The 16460-nt window shown below is 42.9% G+C and overlaps 1 protein-coding gene across 1 annotated transcript; it reads right to left on the reverse strand.

The window, feature by feature from the left end:
- Nucleotides 1-9191: 9191 nt before the first annotated feature.
- On the reverse strand, nucleotides 9192-16232 carry CENPM (centromere protein M). The gene is made up of 6 exons (XM_063134653.1): nucleotides 16140-16232; nucleotides 15249-15328; nucleotides 13530-13628; nucleotides 12187-12266; nucleotides 11547-11638; nucleotides 9192-10502 (listed from the first exon to the last, which is right to left on the reverse strand). Exons 1-6 carry the CDS (start codon nucleotides 16194-16196, stop codon nucleotides 10362-10364), a joined length of 549 nt encoding a protein of 182 aa, XP_062990723.1. The 5' UTR covers nucleotides 16197-16232; the 3' UTR covers nucleotides 9192-10361.
- Between the last annotated feature and the right edge of the window lie 228 nt (nucleotides 16233-16460).

Consider the following 16460-nt stretch of genomic DNA (forward strand, 5'->3'; position numbering starts at 1 on the left):
GTCAAAAACAAAGGTCAGGTCTAATAGGAAATAAGTAATGGATGCTGGCTAAAAAAAGGTGAGGCCTGGTAAAAATGCTGTATGCTCTCTACCAGGTCCTCTGAGGCTCCTGCCTCTTTGCTGGCCACTCTGAAAGTGAGAAAGACTCCCTCCCAAAGGAAGTCTATTTCAGACTGCTAGATTCCAGCTACAGCAGGCCTGGCTAGCAGATCCTTGATTTCTCCACCCATGGCTATAATCATATACATTTCCTATACTTTAAAGAGCTGGGGGCAACACAAGGCAGGTTCCCTTCCCTTGGCCCTACCCCCTTTCCCTTGGACCCCCATCTTTTGCACATTTCCCCCCTCATTCTACAGGATTGAAATGTCTGTCCTAAGACTTAGGCCTTAGCTAGACCCAAATTTTATCCCAGGATCGTCCTGGGTTCATCCCTGCCTGCTCCCGGGATCCCCTGTGTGTCATTTACATGAACAGGGATGACCCTGGGACGATCCCGGGATAAACCTTAGGTCTAGCTAAGGCCTTAGTTAGTTGCAGTAAGAGCTTTAAGCAAAAATATGTTGGTATTTGTGGTATTTCAGGGGTATGTGTGACCCCTCTGCCCCATTTGCCTTTGGCTCCTCCCACCACTGGAATGCAGTCCTAGAGCTATGAAATTGAATTCGGCCCATGGGCTGAAAGAGGGTCCACACACCCCTATTGCATTGATCATTTATACAACTACCTTTCAATTCACTGTTTGGTTCTACCAGTAGTATTCAACATTCTGTGACCCAGAATTCACCTTTCAATCTAACCTGTAAGATGAGACCTGCTTTCTTTAAAAGATGGTGTGTCTTTTTTTTTTTAATCTTAAAAATGGCATTGGCAATGTTACTAGTGTTGCCCACCATAGATCAGGGGCTGATCCACAACTTGAAGACTAATGGGTTACATACATTGTCTTGTGATACCTGGGGTTGGCTTGGAGGAAATCACATGAATCATTACCTCTCCCCCACCCCATCCTGCCCCTTCATCCAGGTGAGAATCCCAGGAAGAAAGATCCTGCCACATATCTCAGCTCATTATCTCAAGGTCACTTGCATAATAGTATGTTTGCCTTCTATTCTGGGTACCACTTACTTATGCATACAGATAATCATCACATGCCATTGTTTCCACACATCACTTGTTCCAATATGAAACAGGCAAGTCAAGAAATCGTAATTAATCAGAACCTTTTTAAAGCCATCATCTACTCCTCTCCCCACCCCACCCCATTAATCTCATGACTATTTCTGCACTCAAATAATTGGCAAATGTCACAATACATACTACTGACACACATTTCTGAAATAGACTGCTTTCAATCTTACATCTAAAAAGCAATTGTATTTATTTCTTACATGTGTACGTGTCCAGTATCAGAGTCAGTATGCCTACATTCACCAGTTGGGTGGGAGGGTGCTGTTGCACTCAAGTCCTGCTTGTGGGTTTCCTGTGGGAAGCTGGTGGGCAACTGTGTGAATAGAATGCTGGACTGGATGGATGTTGGTCTGATCCAGAATGGCACTTCTTATCTTCTTATGTTCTCCTTCTAAAAATAGGGTGCCATGTAATGTTCCCCCAACACTCCCCATTTTATTCTCACAACAACCTTTTGAGATAAATGAGTCTGAGAGAGAAAGAATGACTGGTCCATGGACACCCAGTGAGCTTCAGTTACTGGCTTTTTGAACCTGAGCCTCCCTGGGTCAAATCTGTCACTCTAACCACTATGCCACATGTTCAATCACTGGCATTTTCTGTGTAGATATGTATATTCCAAAAAGAAAAATGAAACAACCTGAACTATTTGCACTACTAGTGCACCTTCCCATTGACATACATCTAACACAGGAGTGGGGAACCTGTTGCCCTCCAGATGTTATTGGACTACAACTTCTATTATCCCTGGTCATACTAGCTGGTGCTAATGGGAATTGGAGTCCAACACCATCTGGAGGGCAACAGATTCTCCACCGAATCTAACCATCTTAAAATTTCATTTACACATATCTTCCAACGTGGGTTTTGTCAAACCAGTTCTCAGTAACAGCCGCTACCCATGACATGTGGATGTGCACACATTAGGTGTGGTGAGCACTGTATCTTTCAGATGAAGAAAAATGAATTGGAGTTGTTTGCTATTTGATCTCAACACGGTAGTACTCAGCTCCACCCATTAAGAAAGTCCACGGCTAGGATGTGCAAAATCTCAAGTCTCGCTTATACTATCAGTGGCTTTGTGTGAAACAACATGAATCAAACAGGGGATGCATGAGTGCATGTGTGCGCCTGCTTGTTCTCAGGTCTGCAAGAAACTCCTGATTGTACAAGCAGGGTGGGAAGAAAGGGTTGTCAATACACACAGTGGTTGTGCGAACTGGTCTGTAGTTTCTCTGGGATCTATTTTGGAAAGAAGCAAAACATGAACAGTGTTGAGATTCGGGTTTTTGGCACTGACTTGGTTTTGAATCCGTTTTTTGTTGAAGAGCAGCCTTTTTTTCACTCATCCTGTCAGGGACGCTTTCAACAGACACTTTCAACAGACCAGCATGTTTTTTGTTTTGTTTTGATAAGGCCTCAAAGATGCATGCCAACTGTCTAAATAAGAACAGTTTGTTTCTGTTTCCTACCAAAGCTCTCCTTTTCACTACCATGAAAGGGCAACTTCATGAAAAAAGCAGGGATTAGTTTTCCTTCCCCATTCATCTTTTTAAACTTAATGTACAATCCATTCCTCCGTAGGCAGAGCTCCACAGCCTCTGTCTTCTCACCTGACTGTTGAATGCTCATGCCATTCATTAGTCACAACAGAAGGCCCACACATCGCCCTCCCCCATACTCACTCAGCAATCCCTGAGCATTATTTCCCAGCCTGCAAGTTGCTAGTGTTCTGGGCATGAGTAAATCACAGGCTAGGGTCTTTGAAAGGGGATGGACAGTTTATTTATTTAAGCATTTTTATGCCGCCATTCAGCCAAAAAAGGCTCTCATGGCGGCTTACAAAAGTATTTCTTGACAGTCCCTGCCCACAGGCTTACAATCTAAAAGACATGACACAAAAGGAAAGGGGATTGGGAGGGAGGAGGAGGAGGGGGAAAAGGAAAGCAAATTCAGGCACTACAATCTTAGTTGCAAAGTTCAGCAGTTACAGGTGACAGCAGAAGGGAGGGGGCTCTCAGCTGGAGCTGGACCCAGGCACGGTGGAGAGGTGCCTGGCTGCTGCTTCCTCCCTCACTGGTGGCCTCTGCAGAGACAGTTGGTAGCAGGAGGGAGGGGGTTCTCAGCTGGAGCTGGACTCAGGCACAGTGGAGAGGTGCCTGGCTGCTGCTTCCTCCCTCACTGGTGGCCTCTGCAGAGACAGTTGTTAGCAGGAGGGAGGGGGCTCTCAGCTGGAGCAGGACCCAGGCACGGTGGAGAGGTGCCTGGCTGCTGCTTCCACCCTCACTGGTGGCCTCTGCAGAGACAGTTGGTAGCAGGAGGGAGGGGGCTCTCAGCTGGAGCAGGACCCAGGCACGGTGGAGAGGTGCCTGGCTGCTGCTTCCACCCTCACTGGTGGCCTCTGCAGAGACAGTTGGTAGCAGGAGGGAGGGGGCTCTCAGTTGGAGCAGGACCCAGGCATGGTGGAGAGGTGCCTGGCTGCTGCTTCCTCCCTCACTGGTGGCCTCTGCAGAGACAGTTGGTAGCAGGAGGGAGGGGGCTCTCAGCTGGAGCTGGACCCAGGCACGGTGGAGAGGTGCCTGGCTACTGCTTCCTCCCTCACTGGTGGCCTCTGCAGAGACAGTTGGTAGCAGGAGGGTGGGGGCTCTCAGCTGGAGCTGGACCCAGGCATGGTGGAGAGGTGCCTGGCTGCTGCTTCCTCCCTCACTGGTGGCCTCTGCAGAGACAGTTGGTAGCAGGAGGGAGGGGGTTCTCAGCTGGAGCAGGACCCAGGCATGGTGGAGAGGTGCCTGGCTGCTGCTTCCTCCCTCACTGGTGGCCTCTGCAGAGACAGTTCTTAGCAGGAGGGAGGGGGCTCTCAGCTGGAGCAGGACCCAGGCACGGTGTAGAAGTGCCTGGCTGCTGCTTCCTCCCTCACTGGTGGCCTCTGCAGAGACAGTTGGTAGCAGGAGGGAGGGGGCTCTCAGCTGGAGCTGGACCCAGGCATGGTGGAGAGGTGCCTGGCTGCTGCTTCCTCCCTCACTGGTGGCCTCTGCAGAGACAGTTGGTAGACAGTTGCATGGAGATACAGAAGACAACATACATAGGCTTTCCGTGATAAATAACCACCAACCTCTACTGAACCCTATGCTGAACCCTTACCATCCACACAGTTGTACCTGCAGCCGGAGCTTGAATTATAGAGGCCGCCCCCTTTTTGTTGTTTATTCGTTCAGTCATTTCTGACTCTTCGTGACTTTATGGACCAGCCCACGCCAGAGCTTTCTGTCGGCTGTCGCCACCCCTCGCTCCCCCAAGGTCAAGTCTGTCACCTCCAGAATATCATCCATCCATCTTGCCCTTGGTCAGCCCCTTTTCCTTTTGCCTTAGGTATTGTTTTTTGATGGGGTGTGTGTGTGTGTGTCCTCAGCTATAATTCAGTGGAGTCAGTGATGAGGCTTGTGGGTTTTATTAAGGGCCTCCTACCTTCCCCTCCATAATTCAAGAACTGCATGCAAAATGTGTGTCCTTAATTTTGACGGCACTATTGAGAGTTGAGTTCAGCATAGGGTGTCCTAATCATACATGCTTGTAGCATCCTGCAATGCCCTTGCTTCCGTTTAATAAATGAATGGAGTTCTCTGTTCAGCGTAGCGCCTTATTCTTTTGCACATGTATGCACGCACACATATACACAAGCAAGTTAATTCTCCCTTTAGTGTAATGCTTTCCTAGTCTAGTCACTGATTATTTTGTTCCTGCTCCCATTTGAAATTCAGCATGCAAAACCTAAAAGAACAGAGCTGCTTGGAACAGGCTTTCATCCTCCAGCAAGTTCAACACAGAGAGCATTGCCTGCGTCTAGCATTTTTCATCTTCAAAGCACTGCATGGACATTGGCTAATTAATCTTCCCTGCACTCTTGGGAAGGAGGTGACTAAGTACCCTCTGTTATTATGTTGAGCAGCATAAAAATCAAAGGATTAAGAGATGGGGAAAGACACGGTCTAGCAGAGTAGGTCATGTTTGTTCCTCATGTGCAATCACCTCTGGCTAATGTGCAGAATTATTCTCTACATATTGTTCTCCAGGGCTCTTGTTGAGTCAAGTTTTAAACAGTTTTAGTAACACGATTTCCACTCTGCTCCCCTAGGATGCGCTTCCCCAGCCAGCTGCATATCTCTGGCAGAAATGCTGGCTGCTGCTAAGCTCAGCATTTGGCCATGTTGTAGGGTGTGTGTGTGTGTTTTCCTGGCTGGTTTTGGTTGTCCCAACTTTTAGCTTCATCTCACGTACCTGTTTCCCTCAAATTATCCCCTACAGCACTAAGCTGTTGGCGTTGTTGTTGTTGTTGCTAAATCACACCCCGGGCGGCAGCACTCCTATGATCCTTTGCAAAGGGTTTAAGGGGGGAAATGTAAAAAAATCATTAAAAAATCAATGGATGACCCAATCTGATTCAAATTTGGTATGCTTAAAGCTCTCCTTAATATCTATTACTGTGCCAATTTTGATGTCTTTATCTTTAAAGCTTATGCAAATGTAAGCATTTGTTTAAATTTTCTTTAAACATATCAAATCCTGCTCCTGCACCCCAGTGGCTGCTTGGAAAACAACAAATGATTCGCTCGAAAACTACTAGCAAAATACCTCAATTTTTATAGCACAATTAAAGCAGGATGCATGGGAGTACTTCAGTCAAAGCAGATTATAAACTGGAAAACTTCACAATAAAAGCAGATTCTAAGATGGAAAACTTCGGAGACCTTTGCACACAATTTGCAGTGATTGCACAGTATAACGCTGGTGTGATGAAGCTATTTGTTAGCCTCAGTAATCAGATTTACCACATTCAAGCTGCATGGAGCTGCTCTGCCCCTGACCATGCAGTGATGTCCTGGGCCGCTCTTAGCAACCCCTTAGGCTGAAGAATTGGAGGATTGTCTCCCTCCTGATGGAAGGGGCATCCCATCTTTCAGAAAACTGATGGCCTTTTTTATAAATGAGGAAGATTTTGTATGGTGGGTAAATAAAGTTACAATTTATATTTACTCAATGCTCCCATCAGTTGTATGGAATTATCCCTCTTTTCTCCATATTGAAGGACTTCAGTGGAATTTGTCTTCTGGATAAACTTAGCACAGAAACAGCAAAGAACAACCTACCTACTAATATGGATGGTTGATTAATCCCAGCTGCTCTGGCATTTGCCCTATTTAAGACAGACAGGAAATAAAAGCAAAAGGGAAGATGGAGCTTTAAACAGGGGTGTTGCTAGACCCTCAAATGTGGGGCCCGAGCCCATAGAAAACAAATCTGCATACATTTGAATATGCTGTTTATAATTATGTATGCACATATTGAAAAAAAATAGTACAGCTTTCTTAAATTTCACAGAAGGCAAAGCCAGCCAATAAATTCTCTACACAAAGTGCCCCATGATATTCTGATTAACAAACTATCTAAAAGTGGGCTAGATGGAACAACTATTAGGTGGATTCATAGTTAGCTACAGAATCGGACTCAAAGAGTGCTTATCAACGGAACCTTCTCAAACTGGGGCAAGCTAACGAGTGGGGTACCGCAGGGCTCAGTCCTGGGCCCAGTGCCCTTCAACATTTTTATTAATGATTTGGACGAGGAGGTACACAGTACGCTTATCAAATTTGCAGATAACACAAAATTGGGTGGGACAGCTAACACTCGGGAAGACAGAAACAAACTTCAAAGTGATCTTGATAAGCTGGAGTTGAAAACAACAGAATGAAATTTAATAGGGATAAATGCCCAGTTCTACATCTAGGAAATAGAAACCAAATGCACAGTTACAAGATGGGGGATACTTGGCTCAGCAATACTAAAAATGAGAAGGATCTTGGAATTGTTGTAGATCACAAGCTGAAGATGAGCCAACAGTGTGATATGGCTGTAAACAAGACAAACGCTATTTTGGGCTGCATTAATAGAAGTATAGCTTCCAAATCACGTGAGGTACTGGTACCTCTCTATTTGGCCCTGGTTAGGCCTCATCTAGAGTATTGCGTCCAGTTCTGGGCTCCACAATTCAAGAAGGATGCAGATAAGCTGGAGCGTGTTCAGAGGAAGGCAACCAGGTTGATCAGGGGTCTGGAAACAAAGCCCTATGAAGAGACTGAAAGAACTGGGCATGTTTAGCCTGGAGAAGAGAAGATTGAGGGGAGACATGATAGCACTCTTCAAATACTTAAAAGGTTGTCACACAGAGGAGGGCCAGGTTCTCTTCTCGATCCTCCCAGAGTGCAGGACAAGGAATAACAGGCTCAAGTTACCGGAAGCCAGATTCCAGCTGGACATCAGGAAAAACTTTGACTGTTAGAGCAGTACGATAATGGAACCAGTTACCTAGGGAGGTTGTGGGCTCCCCCACACTAGAGGCAACCATCTGTCAGGTATGCTCTAGCGTGGATTCCTGCACTGAGCAGGGGGTTGGACTCAATGGCCTTTTAGGCCCCTTCCAACTCTACTGTTCTATGATTCTATGATTCAGCTTAGACAAAGACTCCCACTAGCACCAATTCAACTGTCCTTCCTAGGCTTCATTGCTATGCAGGGGAGGGTGGGTAGTTGATCTTCTGCAGGGAATTGCAACATATGGGGAGGAATTAACCCTTCCTTCCCCAGTTGTGATCTCCTCTAGAAAATCATCTAGTGCTCATGGAATAGATTTGGGGCCAGAGCCAGGCTTAGCAATACCCCTGGCTTTAAACACTTCTTTTTTTGTGAGAAATGGTGCAGATAGAATGGCTGCTTAATGTTGTATTAAGAATTTTTCCTTATGGAATTCTGTTTCATGGATCAGATACACTGGTACAATTAGTAGTATTAGGAAGCTTATTCGGAAGCCTGAATACACGGTAAGTATTTAATAAAGGTCTTGCCACCATCTTGTGGTTACAGGGAGAACTGCAAGGCATCACACAGGCAAGGATTGCAGTAGCTAGACTCAGGATTTCTCATGCTACCTCTTTGCATTTCATGGCCATTTAGCCTAGTATGTTAATGTTTAATGTGCCACAAGAATGTTTTTGCAAAAGAGATACTTTCCATTCTACCCACATACGCAACAGTGACTGGTTCTGACTTCCAAGTGTTTTGAAAGCATGAACGTGGTGATGGTGATGAGACATACAGCTGCCTCCATGTTATAGGCAACCGAAATTGACCATGATTGAGTTGAAGAACTGGACTAGAGAGGTGATTAATGCTATACAATCCTAGATAATCATCTCTGTGGTTTTTAATGCCGTTCTCCATGACAACCTTTTCCACCACCTAGAATAGGGGTGGGCAACCAATTGAGATTCTTATGTCCCCGTCATTATAAGCCTTCAAAATAGGTACTAAAGACCTATTTCTTCAGTCATGTCTTCTTGAAAGTATATTATGCTATTGCTTGATCTAGTGCTGAATTATTTTAATAGTATGTTCAACTGAATGTGGTTATTTATTACTACTTATTCCAACTGCTGCCTTATGTTTTTATGGGTATTGTGTTTATATAAGCCACTTTCTGAGGACTTGGCCCTAAATGGCAGTCCCTTTAATAAAGATGTGGAAAAAAGAGAAAAAGCATTACTAAGCGGTACGAGAGAAGAGACTAACTCCGGTGCTATGAAAGATAATAAATCTTTAATGGTATTGTCGGAAAAATAGATTTGTAGTTAAAAAAGCTCAACGTTTCGGATACCAGGACCCTTCGTCCTTTGACTGTAGCTCCTGATGAAGGATCCTAGTATCTGAAACGTTGAGCTTTTTTAACTACAAATCTATTTTCCCAACAATACCATTAAAGATTTATTATCCTTCATAACACCAGTTAGTCCCTTTAATAAATACATTCAACACATTATGAACCTTCTACACAGTGAGCACTGAGCTGTAGGAAATCTAACACATCTGAAGCAACACTTGCTTCCCTTCATTTCTAAAAATCAAGAAATGTAGTAGTAAACAAATAAATCAGTCTGGATCTGTTTATTTTATGACATCATATTAATTTAAAATACAAATATTATTCACAATCAGATTTGTAGGATCCAAGTCTAGAAATAAGCCCACCTCTTCATATACAGAGCAGAATGTAAGCATGTCTTGCAACTATACCTTCAGCAGTTAGACAAAAGCTGTCTCTACCTGCTGCTAAAGCAAACACAATTCTAAAGCTAACCATAATTTAAAGTTCCAATCATTAACCTGAACTGTTCAGGTGGGAAAGCTAAACCCCTTTTTAAGGGGAAAAAGAAAGTATTTCATTTTTGATGCACACTTTTTCTAGGAGTTTCTATACTATTCGCACTCCTTTTCAAACTATTCAAATGTTCATCCTAGATTAAAATGTGCATCTTGATTCTCAATCCACCCATATTCTGGTACTAGGAGTGATTGAAACTATTGTACTATCAGTTCTCTATTCTGCAGAAACATTGTCAAATACACATATTATTTATGCTGATTGAACAACTGACCGGATAGGTGCATCTATCGATCCTTTCTCTACGATTAGCAAAATTATCTGCTCTTTTTGTCCAATTTGTCATTAAGACACTGCTTTATTCAACAAAGCATCATTTTTAGTCTATTATAATCACAGCATATTTTGGTGTGCAACACTGTAGGGAGACTTCCTCCTCTTTATGCTGGTGCTCAAAACCTCTGAATGGCAACCCCTTCTATTTAGTTGGAGCTGCCAACCAGAAGCTGCACTTCTGGAACTAAATGGCTTACCCCATCAATCAGTTCTGGGACTCAACATAGCTTTACATTTACCTGCCTTACCTCTGCCTATCTTCTGGCCATTTGATTGCTTGTTCTATACAGGACTTGGTTTCTGAACACATGGTATTAAATATTCCCCTCTAAGCCAAACATACATGTGGGTAAACAATATGCACATCTAGAAAGCAAACAAATCGGTAATAATCCCTGGGACCAATTTGGCTGCTTTGAGGCTACTTAACCTTCATTTCTAATTCTCCTGCCCGACATTAAATTTAAAATTTAAACCTTATTTCTGACACAGAGAGGGGGGGGGGTGCATGTGTCATTATGAGCTCTAACTTTAACGAGTGATGTTGCTTCCTTTTAAAAATCCTGAAACATTCAGTTCACTCAGAAACCACTGAAAGTAAAACTAAAAAAAAAAAGGAATGTCTTTATGCCATGAAGCTGGAATCATCAATGGAGCTTTTCATTAAGGAACTGAAGGAGAGGGCAGTTATCCCTGACATATGACCAGCACATATTTGCAACATCCGGAGCAGTCTCTGAGCTGTGGCAATTCTGATGTTCTCACACTGGAAAAGAGACAGAAAAGATCTGATGAAGGTACACAGGAATATTAGTGACGCCAAAATAGAAGCAGCAAACAAATACACACTCCACCACCTATATTTACCTACTGCAATCCAGTCCCATAATCTGCCTGAAGCAGGGAGCATCACAATATCTCCATAATAACTCATGCAAGCAAGACAAGCTTCAGCCCCATATCTGGAGAAAGCGGAGAGAGACTGTGTATTTTGAGAGAGAGACTGTGTCTTTAAAGTGTTTTTCCTTGGGTTTTTCCCCCATTTATTTTTAAATATAAGATCAAAGCATTATAATGTTGTGTACAACAATAAGGCATTCCTTTTCTGGATTTCTAGAACAAGGTATATGCATTAGAACTGCAGTCTACTTGGAGTCGTCTTGGAGTAGGGCATGTCGTGTATTGGGCCCCTCTCTATGGAACTCCCTGCCTGTTGATGTTAGCATGGTTTCATTTTTGGCACCTCCTGAAGACTTTAATTTAAATTTTATTTATTTATTTATTTATTACATTTCTATACCGCCCAACAGCCGGAGCTCTCTCGGCGGTTCACAAAAATTAAAAACATTCAAAGTATAAAACAACAGTATAAAACCATAATATAAAATACAATATAAAAGCTCAACCAGATAAAAACAGCAGCAATGCAAAATTACAAATTTAAAACACCAAGTTAAAATTTATTTATAGACTGTTAAAATGCTGGGAGAATAAAAAGGTCTTCACCTGGCATCTAAAAGCATATAATATAGGTGCCAAGCGAACCTCCTTAGGGAGCTCATTCCACAGCCGGTGTGCCACAGCAGAGAAGGCCCTCTTCCTGGTAGCCACCTGCCTCACTTCCTTTGGAAGCCTTCCCTGATTAACCAGCCAAGGTTTTACTTGCACCATCTGATTTTAATGGCTTTAATTCTGTATTTCAATTATCATTATTGCTCCCCACACTGGCATACATCAGTACTGACTTGCAAGATGGATTTGGTGACCCTATAGAGTAAGCTATGTATAGTAAAATAATAATAATCCTTACTTCTAGCTCGCAAAATAGAACAGGGCTACAGTAACGATCTGCCAACTTCAAGATAGCATTCACATCCACACTGATTCGATTCATTCTGCCAACTATAAAAAACAAAAACAGAAAAGGAAGACATTTTCAGGTCTCCAATGTCCTTTCCCCCCAAATTACACTTTTTTATTATTTATATCTTTAGTTTTATTTAACTTTATTTGGATTTATATCTTTTGTTCTATTTATCTTAATTTTCAGAATACAGTCCAAAACCTATGATTTTGTGTGTGTGTGTGTGTGTGTGTGTTAAAAAGACAATAGAAAAGCAACATTTACTAAGAGTTTTGTCCCATCGTCTTGCGGAAATAGACCAGCACAATTTAGAGTTTCTCATCTGATTTATTTAACCCAGCAGATCCAGATAGTATCAATACAAGAACCTGTAACCATTTATTTCTCCTGTAACAAGTCAGTCCCCAACAAACTAAGCAGGAATGCAAACGGTTATACAGCTGGAGGATTGCAGAAGCAGAATTCAACAGCTGAATTCAAAGCGATGCACCTGCTGCATAGATACTTTTTTGATGTCTTAAAGGCATTAACTAGTAAAAACATTTGAAATATAAAGCTTGAAACAGGAAAGGTATCTCATACATACCACCCATTGCCAGAAAGCACACTTTTCCAAGGAAAAAGTTGGCATCTACATGCACCAATGATGCCTCAATCTCTTTAAAACTGGTGGAAGGAAAAGTAAAAGAAAACAGAACTTGGGATGAGGCTCCTGGGAGTGATTAAACATTTTTATCTTGTACTTGTTCTATAGCGACAAGGATTATCAAAAATCATAAGAATGAAACAAGGAACAGGATCTGCTCAGTGAGCACATGTGCAAATTTATTTTGAAATTAAAAGTCACAACCAGTTCAATGGAAGCTAAATACTGTGTTCAGACGATCATGGGAGCAAAAGGAGGCTTTGTGGCTTCTTCCATCACCCCCGTAATTTGCATAATTACCTGCGATACAGCACAAGTTACTGAGTTATGGGGTGGCTTCTTACCTACACAACAAGTGATAGGTTGTGGCATGGATAATAAGCCACACACACAGAGCACACCATGCTGGGTTCAGACAACACAGCAATCTGCGCTGTAACACAGGCAATTATGCAAATCATAGTCAAATATGCAAGAGGAAGAGGCCACGATGGCTACTTTAACCCGTGCAGTCTCTTTTCTATATCCTGATTAAAAATGTCTGCTTGGGTGCCATTTTCTTGGTTAGAAAGGCAAGGTACAAATCAAATCAATTAATGAAAAAGAATAACTTCTTTCATCTCAGTTAACACCTGGAATAGACCATTGTTTTCAGACATCATTTGAATTCAGAATTGTGAAAATAAATTACTTTGATAAGGCACTTCCTGATCTATGATGTTTTACTCTTATTATTCAGATACAACCAACTGGTTTAATGGGGCTGGAGTTGTGGGAATGATCTACGTACTTCCAAATGTATTGGAGTAAATCGAAACACCCCCGAATGGTACAAACTTGTGAAGTGTTTCAGTTCCAAATCTGAAAATCAAAATGTCAACATTCATTACGATTGGTAATTTAGCCCCCAGTTACAAGAACAATTTAGAAAGTGTGGTAGAAGAGTAATGCAAGATGGTCAGGCATGGTCAGGCATTTTTGTGCTTATATGGTATATTCTGACCTCTCTGAGAATATATGCACCATAGCACTGTCATATTACCAGGTCACTGTTCATTACATCAGTCCCACTTTTACTCCAAGGCAACAAAAGTGAATTAAAAAGGATGATCTCATCAAGTAAGAAAGCATAATTTGAAAGACAGTAAGTTGCCCAAGACTCTTTTATGGGCTTCATGGCTATGCAGGCATCTGAACCTGGGCTTACCACATTCACAATGGCGATAACTTTTTTAAAAAAACAAAACACCACCTTTCCTCACACCTATCCTTTTTGCTCATACCTGTATTTGCTTTGAATGTTAATCATAAAGACAATCAGATCAATCCTAGGTCGGATGTGATCTCTCTCCGCGGGTAAAGGAAGAGAGTCTGTCAAGTGGCTGAGAGAAACAAAGTTCATTTTTAGTCAATGTTAGGAAACTCATAAATTTAACCTAAAGAAGCTTTATGGGAAGAAGACAACAGAAAACCTTAGCACAAATGCATTCAACTAAAGCATTTCAAGAGATACACAGCAAACATACAAAACTGAATGTAGCAGAAATGAAGCATCTGTGCTAGTTTGAATTGACTATATCTAAAGCAGGGGTGGGGAAACTGGTAGCTGTCCAGTTACTGATGGATTGCAACCCCCATTAGCTCCAGCCAGCATGGCCAATAGTCAAGGATGATGGAAGCTATATCCCACAACATGTGGAGGGCCACATGTTTCCCACCCTTAATCTGAAGTCTGAAGATGGTATTTATAATTTTACTTATTAGCAATAAAGCACATCATTTTAATCAAAACCTGAAGGTGTTTACAAAGAATAAAAACAAATAAAACCACACACACAAAATTATATCATGAGGCTGGTACATTAGCTCATCACTGGGAGAAAAACAAACTAAACATATCTGTAGGCTGCAGTATGGACAACAGGGCCTCTCGTGAAGATCGGAGTGGCCTGGGAGGATGGTATGAGGGAGACATTCCTTGGGGAAACCTGGTCCTGAATTGTATACGACTTTGTATATGATTACCAACACCTAAAACCTAGCTCGGTAGCAGGCTGGTAGCCAGTGTAGATCCTTTAGTACAGGCATAATATGTATGTGGCAAGGCATCCCAGTCAGTAACTTAGCCGCTGCATTCTGCAATAGCTGGAGCTTCTGAACCAACGTTAAGGGCAGCTCCACATAGAGCGCATTACAGTAATTCTATCTCAAGGTTACCAATGCATGGATCACAATGGCCATGCTATCTCAGTCTAGGAATGGGTGCAGTTGTTCTGCACTTACTGGACAATGCAACAACACTATTAGATCTATGAAGGTCTATGTAGTTCTATACTTTTAGAACACCCCATCCACTTTCTTAACAGTGACCCAGTTTGGATGTCACACAATCCAGTGTTTTTAAAACTCTGGGTTGTTCTAAGAGGAGCAGGAGTGAGCGAGTTGGTTCTTGCCACCTGATTCCTGCCACTGTAGCTGGGTGGAGTGAAACAACCCAGGGACACCACATTCCTGGGTTGTTTTGCATGATGCTCAAATACAGAGCTGTAGGTTGTCGGGGGAGATTGGGTTGTAGCTCTCTCAATAACCCAGAGTTCTGCGTTCAGACTTCATGGTGAACAAGCCAAGAACAAAGCCTTGTTGGTTTTTTTAGCTCAGCAGGAGTGATCCTGCTTATTCATAATTACCCAAGGTTTACAATAACCCTGGGTAGTTGTGATGCTTGATTCAGGTTCAGTCTTAGCCAAGAAATTTTTGGTCTCAGAAAATGGACACATGCAAATAAATTGAGAACTTCAATATAGCAAGGACCATTAAGCAGTAGGATTTCCCTCATTTAGAACACTGTACTTTATCCCACAACATATATGTCTTGTAGAACAAGACATCCATTACTTCAGAGTAGCATTACTATAGAATTCCACAAAACAGACATGAGACCTAAAAATGATGACTTTCACAGTTAAGCTTTCAAAGTGAATTGCCTATTTTTCAGTGCTTACATGTTTATTTTTAAATCTTGTTTTTCTTTAAGAAGGGTCTCTGCAAGCTGCTGCAGCAAAGCATCATTTGTCCCCACCATCTATTAAAAAAGAAAAGAAAATTAGGCCAATAGCTGAAAAAACAGTTACCTATTCTGCAAACATCTCCTCTGCCCCCACTCTTCCTTTATCAGGTCCTTGTCTAAAGTTACCCAGTTCAGCAGGGGACAGGACTGCTATACTTTAATGTTTACCTGGCAGGGGGAGTATGAGCAGATGTATCTTCTCCCACTACTAGTTGTAGAACCAGTGCTTACTGTAAGACATGCATGGGCTCAAACCTTCAGAGCAGGTACAAGTGCCATTGGAGCCCTTTCCTCTAGCTGGAGATGCGTAAAAACACTCAGAGGGGGGAAACCACCTCTGTATCTGCTCAGAGGCCCTTCTTTACATAATTATTCAATAGCGAAGCCCTACAGCAGCCTTCCCCAATTTAGTGTCCTCCAAATGTTTTGGACTTCAAGTCCCATCAACCGCGGGCTAGTCAGTGGTTGCTGGAAGATGTGGTCCAAGCATTTGGAGGGCATTAGGAATGAGGAGGTTGCCATACTCCAAAAGCTGTTGCACGGTTAATTCGAAGCAGAACGCCTTTATTAGGGAAAGCAGCTGTGTACTGTAAAGAAAACCGAAAACCAATGGGACAGCACTAAGAAACAGAACTACCAATTAGAAGAGCTTGAAGGCGGGCTAAGCTGCTATTGGCGTGGTGTTGATTGGTCGAGGCGGGGACTGGTTTTCTCGCTCAAAATTTACCACAGAGCCGAGAGCGCCGGAAAATTTAATCGGAGAAGAGGCCGTGAGGCAGAGAAATTACCCGTTTGCGCGCTGCTTTTCTTCCTCGCCAATACGTACCAAAATGGTGGCGGAGTTAAGCGTCGGGAGCTTGCCAAAAGCGGCCAACGTCGACATCGCTACACGAGAGAAGGCGCGTTCTCCGTTTCAAACTGCCGCCAATCCCGCGTCATCGTGACGTCTATAAGCGTCGCCGCGATAGAAGGTCTAAGGCGGTCAGTGGGCGGGGCGTGTACAAACCCATAGAGACGGTTTGCGGAACGGGTTTATCAGTATTCCTATGGAGCTCGTAGTGATGAGAGCGTGTGGAAATTTGGGGCGGAAGCGATGTTAGTCTTACGTAAAGTAGACCCATCAAAATGAATGAATTAAATTAGTCAT

The sequence above is a fragment of the Elgaria multicarinata genome, chromosome 9 (assembly GCF_023053635.1).
Source record: "Elgaria multicarinata webbii isolate HBS135686 ecotype San Diego chromosome 9, rElgMul1.1.pri, whole genome shotgun sequence".
NCBI classification, from domain to species: domain Eukaryota; kingdom Metazoa; phylum Chordata; class Lepidosauria; order Squamata; family Anguidae; genus Elgaria; species Elgaria multicarinata.